Here is a 20876-nt window from a genome sequence, read left to right as displayed (position 1 = left end):
TTTAATGTGACCCGGTTCTTTGCAAAAATGGCATATGATCTTACTATAATCTCTTCTTCCATAATGCCCACCATTTTCTCTTCCTCCTTGATTTTTGTTAAAATGAGGGGGTTTATAGGTTTTAACATTGTTCCCCGGTCTTGAGACGGCATAAGCACCCTCATCCTCATCTTTAGAGGGAACGGCCAAAACACTTAGATTGGTTTTATTCCCAATCTAGTTTCTTCTCCACTTAATTTGGTAAGCACATCTTCCAAAGGAGGGGAAGAGAAAGAAGATAAGAGAGAGGATCTAGTTTGTTCAAACTCGGGTGTAAGCCCATTTAAAAAGTTAAAGAAATGATCATCTTCTAGTTGTTTGGCCCTCAATTCAATAGCCTCACCACTCCATTTAGGTTCTTGGAGGGCAAGCTCATCCCAAATAGTGGATAACTCGGCGAAGTACTCTCTAACGGACATTTCTCCTTGTTGAAGGGTTAAAGCCTTCTTTTGAAGATAGTATTTATGGGACAAATCTTTTGAAGTATACATTCTTTCAAGATATTCCCATACTTGATATGCCTTTTTGAACTTTAGAATGTTGGCATTAATTTTGGTCTCAACCGAAGAGAAGAACCATGAGAGTATTTTGTAATTTTTCATTTCCCACTCTTCATGCTTCTTATTGTAATCTTCAAAAGCCTTTTCTCTTTCTTCTCCCTCAAGAACCTTGATCTCCCCTCTCTCAAGGGTAGTAATTTTTTGTTCGGGTTCGGGAATAGTTCCTTGAACATATCCCCAAAGACTCTTTCCTTTTATATGGGCCTCCATATTCCCGGCCCATACATGACAATTCGTTCCATTCAATTTGAAGCCAAGAGAGAAGTGAGAATCCTTTTCGCCCATTAGAGAGGATACAAAGAGAAATAAATGTGTACCACAATGTGAAATGAGTCCCTTCTTGATGTAGGAAGCTTCTAAAATATAGAATAAAGAGTCGAGTCTTCACTCCAACCACCACAACTTAATGGCATGCTTTACGAGGTACTCCAACGAAGAGAGAAAAAAGCACGATTTTCTTTTCTTTTAAGCCTAGCTCTGATACCATGTGAAAATATCTCAAAAATGAGATAAAGTGTGCGATAAGCACAATAACACCAATGTGCACAAATGCACAAGAACACTTAGAACAAATGTACACAAAGGTACGATAAAGAAACTCAAATGCACAAAGGCATACAAAATATAAAGAATTTTATTGAGAAGAATGGAGAACAAAAGCTCCAAGAAGTGCTTTTTACAAAGGGGGAACTCCCCTATTTATAAGAGGAAAAGGAGCCTTGGAGGGGCTCCACTAGCTGTTGGAGCCCCTCCAACGGTTAGAATTCTAACCGTTGGAGAGGCTCAACAGCTAGTGTTGAGCCCTCCAAGTTGACTTTGAGTCAACAATCAAAAAAGACAAAAAATGAAAAGAAAAAAAGAAAAAGAAGAAAAGTAAAAAATACAAAAAGAATTACAACATATTCATAATTATGAATATGCGCAAAAGAGAAATGACTAAAATACCCTTGTGGGTTTTACAAGAAAAAGGAAACATATATATTTACATATATATATAAAGATAGATACATATACATATATACATGATGTATATATGTATATGTATCTCTCTTTATATATATATGTAAATATTTACATAAAGAGAGATACATTTTAACACGGTTAAAGGGAAAGTTTTATAGGACGACAATTAGGCCCGCTTTACTATATGGTACGGAATGTTGGGCTGCCAAGAGACATCATATTCAAAAAATGAGTGTAACTGAGATGCGTATGCTTAGATGGATGTGTGGAAATACAATAAAAGATAAGATTTGAAACGAGCAGATACGTAAGAAGGTAGGCGTTGCATCCATTGAAAATAAGATGAGAGAGAATCGTTTATGGTGGTTTGGACATATTCGGCGAAGGCCTAATGATGCTCCAGTTAGAACGATGGAGAAATGGAAAAATATATTAGCTAAAAGAGGTCGGGGTAGGCCTAAGAAGACTTGGATGGAGATGATAGGAAAGGATATGAATGCTTTGAACCTCACCGAGGACATGGCATTGGATAGAAATGATTGGAGGAGAAAGATTCATGTGGAAGACCCAGAATGATTTTCTTTTTTGGTTCATATCGCCGACCCCAATTGTTTTGGGATGAAGGCGTAGTTGTTGTTGTTGTTGTTGTTGTTGTTGTTGTTGTTGTTGTATAATAATAATATTATATTATATTATTATATATATATTATATATGTTACATTATACATTTTAACACATGATGGTTCTTATGAATTCAACCGGGTGTTCTTGGAGATTGTAAAATTTATTGTTTTGATTTGAACATTGTTTTTTAATCGTCTTAGATATGCTATTTAAGTTGTTTGATAATTTTGTGTTCAGCATAGGACTCTTATTTCTCCATGTTTCCAACCTTTACTCTTGCATAATTACCTTTCTTTCATTGAAAGCAAAATTTGTTGTTTTATCAGTTTTACAACTTGTGTCTGGTAAGTCGTGTGCACCTATTGTAGCTTATGTTTATTTGTCAGTTTTACAAGCATTTGTGAGATGAGTTGTGTGTACTTCTTATGGTTGTCATTGTGTTTGTTGTCAGTTTAGATAGCCTGTTTGTGGGTGTATGGTCACTCTTGGTGTTATTGGTGACATTTGTTTTAATCTTTGGTTCTATGCAATTATTTGATAAACTCGGGTGTTGAGGTAGTTCAATTGTGAGCTTGTAAGGTGATTGCATGTGGTGACCAAACTGTTTTTGTGTAATCTTAATAATTTTTTAGATTAAAGAGTTGGAAAATGTTTTCCTTTCTCCCTGAAAATTTTCATTAACTTTGCGGGTATTTTTTATCTCTTCCCCTGCTCTTGTGAGCTTTCCAAGTATTTTCTTTGAATTTTTTATTGCGACGTAGGTGCAGGTGCGATCAACCCTCACCTAGGGTTATTTTTGTCTATAATGGACTCGATCAACTTTGACCGAGTCCATTTTGGTCCATTAAAAAAAGGAAGGGCTCAAGAATACCTTGAGAATGGTTAGGGGTACATCAAGCCAGCCCCCACCCCATTAAAAAAATAGGGGTAAGGGATACCTTGAGCCTCCCCCTTCTCCCCCGCCCCATTAAAAAATTAGGGATAAGGGTACCTTGAGCTCCACCCCCCACCCCCCGTAAGGGATACCTCGAGCCCCCCAAACCCAAGTTATATATATATATTAAAATATATATACCCTCAAGCATGCCCCACACCCAAGTTTTTATAAAGTGCCACATCGTTGTGCCCATACCTATGTGACATAGCTTCCAGTTTTTCTTGAAATTTTTTATGGCTATTATTATTATTGGGATTTTAAAAAAAATCAAAATTATTTTTCTCACGATTATCTTAATAACTCTTGATTTTTTTTAAGAAGAATTATAATTCTTGATTGAAATATTTATTATATCTCTTAATTGTTTTGAAAATCATTTTAACCTGGTTCTCTGGTGATTATTTTATTCTTTATGATTTATATTGTGTCTCAAAATTTGTATTTATCTTAATGGATATTGCCTCTTGTTTTAACAATTATTATATTTTAACTATTTTTTCGTAGAATATTTTTCTCATTTGTGATTTAAATTGTTTATTGTATTTTATATACATAGTATGTTTGCATGTTTTTGGTGTGCTTGACCATCCTCTTTCCATATATATTTATTTAATATTATTATGTTTAAAAACAAATTTGTTTTAAAATCACAAATACACACATATGTATATATTGTGTTGTAGTTGTTGCTTCGTATTGCTATCTCAATGCAGGAACTAAGAGAAGTTGTGAATTTAGTCAAGGTTCATGTGTTAGCTTAATTTTATGGATTAGAATTTGATTATACTCCAGGCACCAAATCTATAAATAGAGGTTTGATATCTCCTTATTGATTATTGAATAATGAATTGAATTATAGAATGAATTTGGACTTCTATCTCTCTCTGGACGTTCCTCTCTCTCTCTCTCTCTCTCTCTCTCTAGACGTCTCTCTCGCCATCTTCTTCTCTCACCTCTCTCATGTTTCTCTCTCTTCTTTTTGTGATACACATGGGCACAAGCCCTCACGAGAAGGCAGTTCAAATCATTGCAAGAGCCCAAGCCCTTCTAACCCCTAGGTGCTAAACGAAGGTGACGCCTGACTCGGGATTTCAATGTGGTGTTGCTCCTCAATCGTGGTTATATTGGTCCAGCACTTTGTCGATATTCTCAAAGGTATATAAGAGGTATTCCTAACTTGACTTGTAGCCTCGTTGAATCATCCCACAACCCGAATCTACCTGAATGCCTAAAACTGCACTTACAGAGTGAGTGTTGTCCATGTACCAAGACAGTTCTGACTTCTGAAACTGACCTGCACCTATCCCAATGTCTCAGCCTCTCTTCAGACCTCCTTTCATGTCCCTAGAACCTCCTCTAACTCAACCAAGTCGTGGTTGAGCCCTTGACCCAGTCTTTCACCTGTAGAACCCAACTACCCAAAACAGGCTCACCCGATTTAGTTGTTTGGTCCTATTTAGATTATGTGTTTGTTCCATGCCCTTTTCAGCCTTCTTGAAGATTTGAGTGCTTAGAATTCTAATTGATGTTTTGAAGGTCTCATCTTGAAGATTATGGAAGCATTTGAAGATCTATCATTATCTTGTTGTTGTAAACTTTAGGTGATCCACCGGAAGTTTGAGGGGTGTTAATGTATATGTAGTTTTTTCTTATGTAATCGTATTTATCTTGTATATACTAAAGTAGGTATTTTCTTCTTTTTATGTGTGTTCTTGTATATTTAATTTAAGTTGTATGCAAGGTTACTTTAGGTATACCTGTTTTTTTATGTATTTTAGGATAAGTATACTTATGTATACTTGTAGGCTAGTTTTAGGATTCTTTTATTTTTAGTTTTCTTTTATTTTTATTATTGGTAGCTAGTCCAACTAGCAGATGGACTAACTGTTGTAGTCTGCTAGCCATTAGGATAGTCTAACTGCTAGTCAAATTAGCCATTAGGATGGTATTTTGGTTGGTTATTTATATGAGGCATATGCCTCATTGTGTGATTGAGAGAGTGATGGATAAGATGTTTGTGTATGAGTGTGATCGTAGTGAGGATACAGTGTAATTTTTGCATATTTTGGTTACTGAAAATATTAATTTTTTTAGCTCTTGGTTCTTGGCTACGATATGTTTGTTGGTTTTAACCAAATGCATTGGTGATAATTTGGATTTAATTTGCTTAATAGAATTAGAATAATGTTTCTTTTTTCTTTGTCTTGGATTTCGTGTCTCTTACACCACTATCACCATTTATGAGGAAGTAAGAGAAGATGGGTCAAAAGAGACAATCATGGCTCATAATCCCTGAAGAATGGTTCGTTTGTGAGCGTGATTGATTGGATGGATCAATTATATATTATCAAAGGACATTATCTTAGGTAGTTGGTCTCTCCATTACATATGAATTATGGAATACAATGCATGTCATATGCCTAAGTTTTGGTTGTTATGAGATGTACCTTAGGTCCTTAGGCAACCACTATAGGATTGAAAGAAAAGGAAAAAGACTATCTTTGATTACTTGGGCTATCTCAAGCAAATTTATGACCAATTGGCTATAATAATGCAACCGTCTGTGAGTATGACAGGGTCTACTATGTCCTTCGAGGTTTAGGCATAGATTATAAAAGTTTTATTGTGAAGCTTTCTATGGGACCCAAGAACCCAAGCTACTCTGAGTTGTGCCCCTTAATTATTGGAATTATGATGCCATGCTTGGGAAGAAGTGCTCTACAAGATCAATAATGCATTGCATGATATATTATTCATAAATAACATCAATGGTACTTTTTGAGGAGGTAGAGTCCAAGAAAGAGTCGCCATGGTGTTTAGTTACCCCTAATGGCCACAATCTTAGGACATTCATTGTTGGGCAACATGGTTTATGGACAAGGAGATGAATGAAATGGAAACTACTGGAACATAAATAACTACAACATCATCACATACCAAGTTTGTGGTTACAGTATTATTCGGATCGATATAAATGTGACCCAGTTCATCAGTTCAGAGTTAATCAACATCGAGTTCAGCAAGCAATAGGGTGACTCGCTGGTCCTAGCATTGAAGCAGCAATCCTCTTTTGATAGCTTGGTGGTTGCTGATGCTGATGACCCTGGATGAGCTATTGACAAAACAACCAACTACAGCAAAAAGAACCTAGGTATATTTTTTTTCCTTGTCCCATTTATTGGGAAGGGTGCCATAGTTATAGGAGACTGGTCCTCTCACTTCATCACACATATAAGGATAATGGTTCTCAATCTCACTTAAGGTAATATTGTTCTAAACAATGTTTTTCTTGTTTTTAGGTTCTGTAAGAATCAGATTTCTATGCCAGAAATGTCTAGAGAGACTATAAGTTCTTTGTCTTGGTCTCCGATTTTGTTTTTCTTGAAGGACCAGCATTCAGAAACCACGTTTGCTAAGGGGAAGTTGTGAAGACATACATTTTGAATCTCATCACTCCTCGACATGGGCATACTCAATTTTTTATCTATTTTGCTTGGAATAGATATCAATGCATTGCACCAAAATTTGGGTCATTATAATATTGAAACTCCTGAGTTTATGTCTTGTCAATTCACATAGTTGTAGTATGGATCAGTATAAACTTTGTTATAGTTGTCAAATGAGAAAATGTACTTGTTTTGCCTTTTTCATTGAGGAATCAAAACTACATCACTCTTATAGCTCATTTCCTTAGATGTATGAGGTCCCACACCTATTAGTTCCATTTATGGTTCCAAATGTTGTGTTGCTTTTGTGGATACTTCACTAGGTATACCTAGATCTTTTTTTTGAGACATAAATCTGATATGTCTGAAACTTTTAAAAACTTTAAAGTCTATGTTGAAGAGCGCTTCATATTGCCATATGATCTTTTAAAAGTGATAGACAGAGAGAGTACTTGTGTTGATTTATTTATGAGTACCTACAAGAAAATGGGATAGAGCATCCAGTGTTTCCTGACTTGAAACACAAAAAAAATGTGGTGGCGGAGAGGAAACATAGACATATAAATCTGATGGCTAGTTCTCTAATGTATAGCAGTGGCATTTTGAAGGGCTTGTGGATAGAAGCTTTTCATACAACAATTTATATCATTAATTGTCTTCCAACTTCTACCCTCAAGCACAAATCACCTTTTGAACTTTTCAAAAAGACTCCTCATTATAATTTCATGAAAGTTTGTAGATATCATTGTTATGCACGTGTATGGTAATGACAGAAACAAGCTACAAACCAAATCTATCCCTTGCAGCTTTGTTGGATACTCAGATGTTCAAAAGGGGCATCATTGCTAAAGAACAAAAAAAACACAAGGTTTACATATCTAGACATGTTATTTTTTATGAAGCAGCCACGCATCAACTCCGCAAATGTTACATAATGATAACGCTTTAAATGTATTTCATGACACCCATCAAAGCTCTGAACCTTTTCTTGAAGGAAATAAAGAAATTGTAAATTATGAATTCAAAGAAACGAGCATGATCTAATTATTATTTCAGCTAATCCTGATAAGGAATTGGAGTCACTTTACAAAGAAGACCAGTCAGCCCAAAGTAAGTCAACAAAACTGATAAGTAAAGAGACATGTTTAGACAACAGAGAATGAATTATAGAAAGATGTTGATCATATTGGAACTTGCCAGTTGGCACCCATTCAGTTTGAGAGACCAACAGTAAAACATGTATACACTAGAAGATTAAAAGCTCAAAAAGGGCAGCCCATGATGTCAATAAAGCAGAAGTCATGAGCACAAATACAGCACAGTTCAAGAGATGAACTAGAGAAAGTCATTTGATCCAGAGGTTTGTTCTTATGAAGCTTTTATCCATGAATTTTGGACCTTTTTCATAAAATCAACCAAGAGAACCTATGGTCTATCAAGAAGCCATTAAAGGCAAAAAATGGATAGATGCAATGAGCGCAAAAATAGAGGACATACACCTAAATCACACACGGTCCATTGTTCCAAGAACATAGAACCAAAGTTACCAGTCGAGGAAGCGGGAGCGGGAAGCGAGGCACTTTCAAAAATTTAGGAAGCGGGGAAGCGTGGGACCACTTAGAAGAAAATTCTGAACCGTCTCGGAAGCGACCTAGGAAGCGAACCGGAAGCGAGGGGGAAGCAAAAAAATGAAAAAAATGGGAAAGTGTGCTTCCCATAAAAGGAAAGCGTGCTTCCCAAAAAAGGGGGACACTTCCTCCTCACGCTTCGGAAGTGCGACGTTTCGCGCTTCGGGGAAGCACGCTTCCCCTTTTACCTAGGCGCTTCTAGTAACTCTGCTAATTACACATCGATCTAACTTAGGAAATCCAAGTCAATTAGGACTCCATGTTAGTTGGTTAAATCAATTAGGTTAGTTTAATTACTTCATTTAGTGGATATAGCAAGTAGGTGGGAACGTCCCACCCTACTTGGGTTTTGACTTAATTTAGTTGGATCTATGATCTATCCCATATTAGAACCAAATTTCTAAGTGGGGCCTACATAGGGGGTGTCCCACCCTATGGGCTAATTAACCAATTTTAAATCCAGTTTAATTCCAAATCAAATCCAATTATATCCAAATTGAGATTCAACCCAATTAAATTCCAATTGTACACTTAACCACTTTTCAATTGCTTGTTTATGCAAATTCAAATGCATATTTATTAAATTCAATGACAATTTATTCTAGATGAAATTAAATTCTAAAGTCCATTTAAAATTATCCAAAATCCATAGTTGGAATATCGGAGTTCTATTATTAAAATATCTGTGATCCATTATCAGACTATTTATGAGTTTAGAAATGTCAACTGGATCAGATATCATTCGACATCCAACCCCGGATCCTACCTGCCAAAAATAAAATATTTCTAATTATTTTTTATTATTTTTTTAAATTTAACTCCCTAATCTAGGTTTCCTATTTGATTCTTAATCTAGTTTGGATCTAATTAAATTTAAATTAGACACATATCCATATCCAATTCCCAAGTGGATTTTGGACCTATTTGAGATCCAAATCCAAATAACAGACCAAATTAAATTTAATTACATCCAAATCTAAATTTTAAATTTAATTCTAAATTCTATTCGAATTCCCATTTTCTCGTGGAATTTAATTTCAAGTTAAGTTCATTAAAACTTTTAAATTCATTCGAGTTTGTATTTTGGATTCTTATTCACTTCTATCTCTATTAAATAAAAATTAAAGCCAAAAATTGAAATAACATTCACCTTTATTGATTAAATAAACATTAAAAAATTATAGGTATTACAGTGAATGAATGATTGAAATGCAGGTAGTAGAGAGATGAACTCCAATAAAATAAAGTGAATGACTCGTTAGTTTTCCAGTAGTGCAAGGAGACTAAAATATACTTTAACGATGAAATCATGAAGCAAAATTCAGTACTGGTCTGTGTCACAAAATGACACGGAACCCAAGACATTCCAAATCGTAATCCAAATACCAAATCAAAATACATTTGAATACTAACAAGATACAAACTAATACAAGTTTTGTGAATAAATGATTTCATTCATAATGAACAATAAAATACATAAAAACCTCACTACAAAATGCACTCAAGAACACTAAAAAATATCTAGAACTACCCATCACTCTCTCACTCACCCACCCACCCATATTTATAGAGAAAAGTAGAGAGAAGAAGTGGAATGGAGAGGGGAAGTCCTCTCATTAAAGAATGAGAGAGAGCTCCCAACGGCTAGAATTCTAGCCATTGGGAGAAAGTCAAACTATCTTTGACTTGACTCCCATATATATATATATATATATACATTACATTAATCTTAACAGCCTGCATATATGTGCTCTATGTTCTCTACATGTATTCTCATTTATTTAAATTGAGTTTATATGAGTTATCATAAGCTAAATTTGTTTTTTCCATAACCATGAACTGCTTTAGCAATAAAATCTGCTACTGTACTGGCCACTAGACAAACTGGAGAAACATCTAATGGTTAATAATGGTTACGCATTGCTCCTTAGTGTTTTGTTTTGTCAATTCTATGACATGGTTTTGCCAATAATGGTTAATCTAACCTTATTTTTGTCGTTTACTATTTTCAGATTATATTGCGATTATGTATGAAGTAATTTGTTGCATAATATATGTAGTAGCAATTATTTCAATTATAAAACATTACGTTTTTTAATACTATAAGTTGCAAAGTTGAGACTTTAATTATAACTCAATTTCCAAAATGGATTTTTTATTCTTTTAAGTGGGAACAGTTATCCTTGCATAAACTGCCACAAATTAGTATTAAAATGATGATTGAATTCCTCTGGGCGTTCTATGATTTGAGAAGAAACATAATAGATAATTCAGATTGTATGAATTTCTGATTTAGCATTGGAAACTTTTCAGCTTAGATTGATCTTATAAACTTCGCCGACCCCAATTGTTTTGGGATGAAGGCGTAGTTGTTGTTGTTGTTGTTGTATTGATCTTATAAACTTATACTATTTGCTGAATTTTACAAACTGACATATGCTTTGATATTTTTGGGTAGGAAAACATGAAAACTCCACATCTTGAATTAATCAATCTTACTGTTCATACCAGAGTTACCAGTCAAGGAAGCGGAAGCGGGAAGCGGGAGCGGGAAGCAAGGCACTTTCAAAAATTTAGGAAGCGGGGAAGCGTGGGACTACTTAGAAGAAAATTCTGAACCGTCTCAGAAGCGACCTAGGAAGCGAACCGGAAGAGAGGGGGAAGCGAAAAAAATGGAAAAATGGGGGAAGCGTAGAGGAAGCGCGCTTCCCAAAAAAAGGGGGACGCTTCCCCTCACGCTTCCGAAGCGCGCTTCCCCTTTTACCTAGGCGCTTCCGGTAACTCTACATAGAACAAAAATATAGTCGGAAACAAATAGGTCTACAAGGTGAAGTACAAATAGGATGGAACAGTAGAAAGATATAAAGCCAGAATTATAATGAAGGGTTTCAACAAACAGCATGACACAGACTACGGAAAATTATTCAGACATCACTTCTAGGTTCATAAGTGAAAGAATGTAGCAATCCCTAACAAGGATTGTTTCTTCAACACTCACAAAGAGGATTTATGAAACAAAGGCATTTACACAAAAGAGCTCACACTCATACACAATACCCAAAAAGAGGGTATACATAAAATGAAGAACAAGATTTCATAAACTTGGGAGAGAACTCCCACAAAAAATAAAGAACAAAGAATGCTTTACAAGGGGAAACAGCCCCATATTTATAGAAGGGGAGAGGAGCCACAAGGGAGTCATTGGACTCCCAACGGCTCTATTAGAGCTGTTGGGAGCCCAACGGCTCCCTTGGAGCTTCACCTTTTTGACTTGGTCAAAAAGACCTTTTTGACTAGTCAAAAAGGTGAAGCATAAAGGTGTCCTAAAAATAGATTTTAAGTGAGTTCTAGTTGGGTTTAAACTAGAACTAAACTAACTAAAAAAAAGAAAAACATTACAAGGGATTACATCAGTTGTCTATGAGATTACATATGAGATATGAGTTGTCTATGAGATTACATGTTTTAACACCCCCTCAAACTTACGGTTGGATAACCGAAAGTTTGTCTAAGAGAAAGTGAAATCTAGTAGCAGCAAGAGGCTTGGTGAAGAAATCGGTCAGCTGTTATTCAGAAGCAACATAGGGAAGATTGATGGTGTCGTGCAAGAATTCCTCCTAAACATAATGACAATCCATTCCTATATGCTTGGTACGTTCGTGGAACGTCCGATTGCTTGCAATGTAGATAGAGCTCTTGTTGTTACAACACATGTCGGATGCTTCTGAACTTTCAACTCCCATGTCGGAAAGCAGCCGTCGAAGCCAGACTACTTCCATAGTTGTAGTAGTCATTGATCTGTATTCAACCTCTGTTGATAAAAGGGATACTTCTTGTTGCCTCTTACATCTTCATGAGATCAACGATTCCCCCAAGAAAACACAAAAACCTGTTGTTGAATGACGATCATTTGGATCACCTCCCCAATCTGCATCAATATAAGCAAGAAGCTTGATATTAGAAGCAGACAAAAATAGACCCCGAGATATAGAATTTTTAATATATCTGATAATTCACAAAACTGCTCCCATATGGACAGAAGTTGGAGCATGTTGAAATTGACTGACTGTATAGACAACATGTGCAATGTCGGGTCTTGTAATGGAAAGGTATGACAAAGCGCCAAGTTGTCTATACGGAGTTGGGTTTTCAAGAGGTTCTCCATCATCACTTTTCATCTTGACATTTACAACTTATGGAGTGTCCACATGTCTTTCATCTGAAATATCTGACCTGACAACAATATCCAAAGCAAACTTAGATTGTGTTAGCAAATATCCTCTATAAGAATAAGCAACTTCTATACCAAGAAAGTACTTTAAGAAACCCAAATCACTCATTTCAAAGTGACTTTTGAGAAATTTTTTAATATTGCACACTCCCTGTTTGTCACTGCCAGTGATGATCATATCGTCAACGTAGAGAAGGAGGATAATGATACCTGTATTAGAATTCTTAACAAATAAAGCAGTGTCAGTAAGACAAGATTGAAAACCAAAATCAAGCATCACCCTGCTAAATTTATCATACCAAGCATTCGGAGCTTGTTTAAGATCATACAAGGTTTTATTTAGACGAAGAGTTTTTCCTTTAGGAACAATTCTTGGTGGTGGATCCATGTATACTTCTTCAGTTAAACTACCATTTAGGAACGCATTCTTAACATCCATTTGATATATGAACCATTGCTTTATAGAGGCAAGGGCAATTAGAATTCTAATTGTGGTCATTCTAGCTACTGGAGCAAAGGTTTCCTCATAATCTATTTCATATTCTTGAGCGTAGCCTTGGCAATTAATCTAGCCTTAAACCACTCAAGACTGCCATCGCTTTTAGTCTTTACTCTGTAAACCCATCGACAACCAATAGGTTTCTTGTTAGGCGGAAGTTCTTGTATAGTCTAAGTGTTTGCCTTTTCTAAGGCTTCTAATTCCACTTGCATGGCTTTTACCCATTCTGGTTGGGTTTTGGCTATAGCGTAACTGGGAGGTTCTTCATAGGAGTGAATTAAGGCTATAAAGGCTTGAAATTTTGGCAAAAAAGATTTATATGACACAAATTTCTCAGGAATTTTTGAGATCCTAGTAGATTTTCTTGTTGACACCTCGGGTTCTGATTCTACAGAGTACCTCTCAAGGTCACATGGTCTTTCTGAATTTCCTCGTTTAGAATATTGAATGAACTCTTGGTTATCACTAATTGGTTCAAGAGGAGAAATATCACTTTGATCATCTTGCTCAATGTTACATTCTTCATTCTTTGAGACTAAATCAAATAGAAAGGAATACTCATCTGTTTCTGCATATGCTTTGGTTTCAAATGGACTTTTATTTTCTAAGAAGGATATGTTTCTTGAGACATATAATCTGTTATTTCTAAAGTCAAAACATCTATAACCCTTTTGATGACTTGCATATCCTAAGAAGACACAAGGAATAGCTCGAGAGGAAAGCTTATCATTTTTATCTGAGAATACAAAACATTTGCACCCGAATACCCTTGACCTGGAGTAATCAGGAATTTCTTTAAGAAGCTTTTCGATTAGAGAAATATTATTTAACGACGAAGAGAGCATCCTATTGATGAGATAAACAACAGTTAAGGTTGCTTCAACCCAGAAAATTTTTGGTACTTGATGTGATATGAGGAGGGTTCTTGTTGTCTCAATAATGTGCCTATGCTTTCTTTCAGCTAGGTCATTTTGTTGAGGAGTGTAGGGATATGACCTTTGATGTATAACTCCATATTGATTTAAATAATCTTTGAATTCCTTTGATAAGAATTCTCCTCCTGAATCGGTACGAAATATTGAAATATCCTCTTTAAATTTATTTTTGACCATATTATGAAAGATTTTAAAATACGAGAAGACTTCGGATTTATGTTTAAGAAAATAAATCCAAGTGTGTCGTGTAAAGTCATCTACAAAGATAACATAATAAACAAACCCACCTTTTGATATAATTGGTGCAGGACCCCAAACATCAGAATGAATCAACTCAAGTGGTCTTGTAGAAACAAAAGTTCTTTCCGGAAAAGGTAATCTTTTCATTTTTTCAAGAATACAATTTTCACATATAAAAGTTTCAAAATTATAAAAAAAAATCATGTTTGGAAAGTGTTGAATCTTGGATATACAAGGATGTCCAAATCTTTTGTGCAAAAGAACCAAATCCAATTTTTGAACATTGCAACACAGTGTGCTCTTGGAAAAATCCAAAAAATCCATGTAGTATAAGTCTCCTTCTCTATGGCCTTCCCCAATCAACTTCTCTGACTGGTGATCATGTACTCGACAATCATGAGAGGAGAAGAAAACATTACACCCATGATCAGTTAACTGAGATACGGATAAAAGGTTTAAATTAAGTTTGGGAATATATCTAATTTTTGGAATACGAAATTTGTTTGAGTTTTGAGAAGAATTTTCAAAATATCCTATTCCCTTAATCTCAAGATGAGTGTCGTCGGCAGTCAAAACGTTTGAACCACTTGAGTTATGATATTGAGACAATAATTCTATGTTAGGAGTCATATGAAAAGATGCACCAAAATCAAGAAGCCAAAAAGGTTTACCTGAATCGGAGATGCTTACTGAAGAGACTGCAGCTCCAGCAAATGGGGAAGCTCCTTTAAGAAGTGGTTGAAGTGCCTCCACTAGCTGAGATAACAACATGCTTCCAATAGATGTTTCTTTTGTCTCTTGTTGGGCTTCAACAGTAGCAACTTTCTTTTCATAAGTCTTCTTTAACTTTGGGCAGTGCGTCTTGACGTGCCCAGGTTCACGACAATAATAGCAAATTATTTCTTTTCTTTCCACCTTACTTCCGTATTTCTCATCATATGTTCTTCCAAAATGTGGAGGTTTATATGCACGAACATGATTCCCTGGTCTTGAAACAGCTAAAAATGAGTCATCATCATTTTTTGAGATTCTTTTGTTGAGTCGGTTTTCTTCCATACTCAATTCTTCAATTGTGTCCTCAATAGAGGGAACCTTCCCTCGATGAAGAAGAGCGGACTTGGTTGTCTCAAATTCCGGTCTTAGACCATTAATAAATTGAAAAAATGCTCCGCATTTATTTGATTTTGTCGAAGCTCTATATCTTGTAGACAATGCCACTTTGGTTCAAGGAGAGCCAATTCTTCCCATAGCTCGGACAAGCTATTATAGTATTCTCTAATACTTTTATCTCCTTGAACCATATTGCGAACCTTTTCTTGAAGATTACATATATGGGCAACATCTTTAAGAGAATACATTCTCTTGAGATAGTCCCAAGCATCATTAACGTATTCAAACTTCGCAAGGCTTGAACACTTCTTTATATCCACACTAGAAATGAGCCGACATAATCTTGGCGTGACGCATTCTCCATTCTTTCCACTTTTTCTCATAAGTGAAAACGGCTTTAACTTTTTCTACTTCCGAAAGAGGTATTTCTTTTCCTTCTTCTTCTTTAGTGAGCATTAGTTTAGGTTCCTCATCAGTTTCATCCACTAATCCCCATAGCCCATTTCCTCAAATGAGGTGCTTCATGATAGAAGCCCATGTTACATAGTTAGAATCATTGAGTTTTATGGGCTTAATGATGACATTATCATTGTCATCCATTTTACAAGTTTAGGAAAAGAAGAAGGGGGGAAGAAGGAAAGAAAAAGAAAGAAGTACACCACCACAAGAAGCAAAAATATCTAGTCTTCCAAGCTTCCAAGGCTCCACGCAACTAGCCCTTCAAAGAGGCTTCTTTCCTTTGAGAAAAATACGAACGGCACGCTTTCCAATGCACAAGAACTATGGACTGATTGCTTCTATCAACCTTGCTCTGATACCATGAAAGAATGTAGCAATCCCTAACAAGGATTGTTTCTTCAACACTCACAAATAGGATTTATGAAACAAAGGCATTTACACAAAAGAGCTCACACTCATACACAATACCCAAAAGAGGGTATACATAAAATGAAGAACAAGATTTCATAAACTTGGGAGAGAACTCCCACAAAAAATAAAGAACAAAGAATGCTTTACAAGGGGAAACAGCCCCATATTTATAGAAGAAGGGGAGAGGAGCCACAAGGGAGTCATCGAACTCCCAACGGCTCTATTAGAGCTGTTGGGAGCCCAACGGCTCCCTTGGAGCTTCACCTTTTTGACTTGGTAAAAAAGACCTTTTTGACTAGTCAAAAAGGTGAAGCCTAAAGGTATCCTAAAAATAGATTTTAAGTGAGTTCTAGTTGGATTTAAACTAGAACTAAACTAACTAAAAAGAAAGAAAAACATTACAAGGGATTACATGAGCTGTCTATGAGATTACATATGAGATATGAGCTGTCTATGAGATTACATATTTTAACAATTAGTAAGCTAACTCAATAATGCTCTTTCATGTTCTAGACAATCACAAAATAGCCTCAGTTTCAGCTTCTCTACGTTATACTGTGCAGCTTACTGATAACACAAAACAACACTTTGTGCTTAGTGTTTAAAGTATATACCATAGAGAGGCAAATCCAATGTTGAATCCTTCATTCAAATCATATGCTACTCGAATTTCTGCATTTTAATGCAAGGTTTTAAAACCCGTGACTCGGGACTCAACTCGTTCTTTATTGACTCGTGACTCGGACCGGGTTTTGTTAACTTTTGATTTTAAAAGAAAAACAATATATAATTTGTCTCAAACCATATATATATATATATATATATATATATATATATAAACCATATATATATATATTCTAACAAATATTTATTAGTTATGATGTCTTTGTAGAAGGATCGCTACAAATATTCAAAGTTGCTTATCATGGCTTCAATGAGATGTTCAAAGAAGATAAAATTGCAACTTATGAAAATACTTTGATACGGGATTCATTTGAAGTTTTACTGGTAATAATGAGCCATTATGTGTGTGTGTGCCTGTGTGTGCATGAAGTTTTATTGGTAATAGTAAGCAGTTTTGTGTGTGTACGTGCATGCAGTTGGTTGTTTTATTTACCATTAAGGAAATTTGTGATCTGTCAGATGAGAATCAAAATATATGGCGATCGTTGTTAACTTGGTACAATTTATTTTAGTCTATAATAGTGTTGAAGTGGAGGACATTCATATTTTTGAAGACATGAAGTATTTGTCTTAGTACACTAGGGCCTCCAACTAAGTACAACACCTTTTTATATTTTGTGGCAACCCCTGATGTTTGTATTGAGCCAGTTAAAAGAGGGGCCTTGAGATATTTTGGTTTGCTAGCCATTTGAAATTTTGAAGTAAGCTATTGCAGTTGAAAAAGTCCATTACTAGTCATTCTGTAGTGTCAATAGATTTTTAATGAAATCTTTTTAAGAGTAAGCAGGTTACTTGTTTGATTTGTTAAGTAACTCTTGAACATATTTTTGCCATTGTCATAATGAGGAGAAAACTACATGCTTTCTTTTGTGCTTCTTTAAATGTTCTCTATTGACTCTTTTTTATTTCTAGAAATCTTTGCAAGTCTAAACACGTTACATTTGAGTTGTTAAGAATTAACTGTTAACATATTTGTGTTGTCATCATAGCAAGGTCAAAATACATGATTAGGAGAATCAAAGAAATATTGATTGATGGATAATAAAATGAGACATATTTACCTTAAAAGGTCTATCTATTCTAGGAATTATAGGTTCTGGGGCAAGTATTAGAAAGCCAGTAATTTTCTCAATAATATTACAAATTTTTTTTATTCTGAAATACCCAAAAAATCAAATTTCAAACATCCTAGAACTCGCCCGAGTCAGGCCGAGTCAGCAGCCAAGTCTTCGCAGCCCGAGTTAAGCTTGCCGAGTTGACTCGTTGGAGGGCCGAGCCGAGCTGAGTCAGCCGAGTCACCGAGTTGACTCGGCGAGTTTTAAAACATTGTTTTAATGGAGTTATCTTAGAATTTAGTGATACTTGTCAAAACTAAAAGGAGGTTTTATGTAGATACAGGTATATCAATATCATCAATATCCAAAGAAGACCAAAGGCAATCAAACAATCAGAGCATCAAGCATTTAAAGGCAAAAACAGATAACAATACTCAGAATTCAATTCAGTACATGCATTACAAATGGTGGCCAAAAAGAAAGACTAGATATACCTTGTCACTTTGAATTTCTCGGTTCATAAACAAAGAGCTTTCATGCTCCGCCTTTCCCTCTGAAGCATGAATATAGATGGAGAACCTTTCTTCATGACCCTAAAGTTCAGTAACATGAAGAAAAATTGGATCATATTCAACAGTGAGCCTCCATCAGTGAGAAAGAGAACACTTCCAAATCTTTCTCATCTGCAACTAATATTTACCATAATGAATATGAAGTATGTTTCAAATCTTTCTTACCAACAACTAATATTTACCTTAATGAATATGAAGTATGTGTTACAGAATACAGACTCACGGGAATACACAAAAGTTTTTCAGAAGATACATGGCAGCGACAGGGTCTTTGATATTTATTAGGGTATTGTTTGTTTTGGTTTTTTGGAAACAAAGATCTTTTGGATTAGTTTTAAACTTACATCACCTTATGGGTAGGAGATAAAAGGATTGAAAAAATCTTGGCTTCCCTTACATATAAGAGAATTAAAATATGGTATAAAATAGAAAAGTGTCTACTAGGTTCCCTTACTTTTTTGGTCAAAGTATGTCTAGGAATGGTCAAAAATTTTCTATGCTGTACCATATTTTAATTGTACCCTTATTAGGACATTTTAGTCAGTTTTTTTTATTTTATTCATTGCAACATCTCTCCCAACAAGGAGGTTAGCTATGTGTATATTCCTACTAATGAGAACAATAGAACACCTATTGTTGTTCTTCCTCTCTCTCCTAATCTAGGGATTCATTTGAGATGATATCAGAGCTCCAGGACGAGTATTAGGAAGTTGGGCTGGAGATTATCAGGTAAGAAATAGTTAAAAATAGTGGAGAAAAATGGGGGTCGGATGAGATAGACGGATGGTTGGATTGCACAATCATAACTGAGGGGGCTTGGCTTCAAACACCATGGAGATTATATGCAGCTTGGCCGTAAAAAAAAATGCAAAATGCAGAATTGTTGGATTGTATTTGGCTATTTGCTACAAAGCATAATAGGGTGCTGAGTCTGCTGACATAAACATTTTAGCAACGCCTGACCAATAGAATGCTATGTTCAGGTTGGTGTAATTTTCTGTTGTTAGAATGCTTAAAAACATGATTTTAGAAGCAAACTTCACTTGATTTGAAGCTCTGTAAAGGGAGTCATAAAATTTTCACTATTTTCCATTCTGGTTAAAGAAAACACAACCTGATTTGAAAAATCTTGAATTCTGACTTTGTTTGGATGTTTTGCTGCCTTAGATTACTTGTGTTTACATTATTTTTCATACACAATCACAGTAAATAGCTCTTGGAGGCGTATAAATTGAATTTGAAATACATAAGCCTCCTTTGAAGGGAATAAGAGTGCGTTTAAGAGATATTTATGTCTATTATAGACATATTTTATCTGGTTTTGAACTCCATTTGAGGTTTTTTACTCAATATGGATATGAATGACTCCATTCCATTGATTCTCATCAAACTTGATGGGACCAACAGTATATTTCATGTGGATTTTATGAAGGTCATCATTGAAAGGACCAGGAGGAGACCTAGATGAAACCACAGCTAAACCAAAAGTATGCAATGTTGATTATAATGCTCAAATCAAGGAATGGGGAATAAACAACGCTAGGATCAAAAAAATGGAAGACAAGAATAAACAATACTACAAGAAAAAGGTTGAGAAAAAGAATCAAAGAAGTGAGAGAAAAGAGTGTATGGTTAGTTGATGAACAAAGGAATGAAACTAGGATGTTATTGTTTACATTTTTACAAACCATTTACATAGTCGGATCATTGTACATATGCCCCTGCTCTAATTCTCAAATGACAAGTAGACTAAACTAAGTATGAGGGAGAAAGTAAAAATGTGGCTCTATACAAAGTGAGAATCCAAACTGTATTTCCTAACAGTTTAAGAGAAATAGGATCAACTAAGAAATAAAGAAGACACTAATATTAAATAGCACAAGTATAATGCTAGAACTACTCACAAGAAAGAACCTCTCCCATAGCTTTTCAAAAGGCAGTGCATCTGGAGTTAAAAACATGAAAGCAATCTTTGGTTTCTTGGGCCGAATTTGAGGCATCTTAAGTATATCATCAACAAGAACATGAACTGCAGCCTCATCGTCAGTATAAGTTCTTGGATGAAAAGGTTGAAAGTGCTGAAAGCTTTGCTGTGAAGAGTGGCATACAGTTGAAGCAAAGAAGTAACAAGCTGCATACCGGTGAAGTGGATAAACATAAGCACCTATCATAGAAATGCACAACACTGCAACCAATGCAATAATCCATAATGGTCTCTTAGATGATCTCTTGCGTGGCATTTGCATTTCTTCAATTCTTCTCTGCCACGCCTTCAGAATCATTGCATAAAAATGCACCAGAAAGGCAGAAAAACGGCGATACCAGAAGTACCCTGCCATATTTTCAGATGAATTAATGCATAAACCTAGTTCTTCTCTTCATAAATCAGAGTTTTATTTAAGGCCTAATGAAGTGCAAGAGCAGCACGCAGCAGATAAGACAAGACAAAATACAAAAAAATTGTAGATCAATATCAAGAAATA

The 20876-nt window shown here is 35.4% G+C and overlaps 1 protein-coding gene across 1 annotated transcript in view; it reads right to left on the bottom strand.

Moving 5' to 3' along the window:
- LOC149843354 (glycosyltransferase BC10-like) overlaps positions 1 to 20642 on the bottom strand; it is a 39751-nt gene extending 19109 nt beyond the window's left edge. The window contains exons 1-2 of the mRNA XM_090001794.1: positions 20298 to 20642; positions 18316 to 18414 (exon numbers count right to left, since the gene is read on the bottom strand). Coding sequence (XP_089857920.1) covers positions 18316 to 18414; positions 20298 to 20639 — 441 coding nt within the window. The 5' untranslated portion in view covers positions 20640 to 20642. The remainder of the gene's footprint in view (positions 1 to 18315; positions 18415 to 20297) is intronic.
- Positions 20643 to 20876: the final 234 nt, after the last annotated feature.

This window comes from Nuphar pumila, chromosome 3 (genome assembly GCF_984573655.1).
Source record: "Nuphar pumila chromosome 3, dmNupPumi1.hap1.1, whole genome shotgun sequence".
In the NCBI taxonomy this organism is placed as follows: Eukaryota; Viridiplantae; Streptophyta; class Magnoliopsida; order Nymphaeales; family Nymphaeaceae; genus Nuphar; species Nuphar pumila.
The sequence above is the reverse complement of the archived record's forward strand: the minus strand, read 5'-3'. Positions and strand labels throughout refer to the sequence as shown.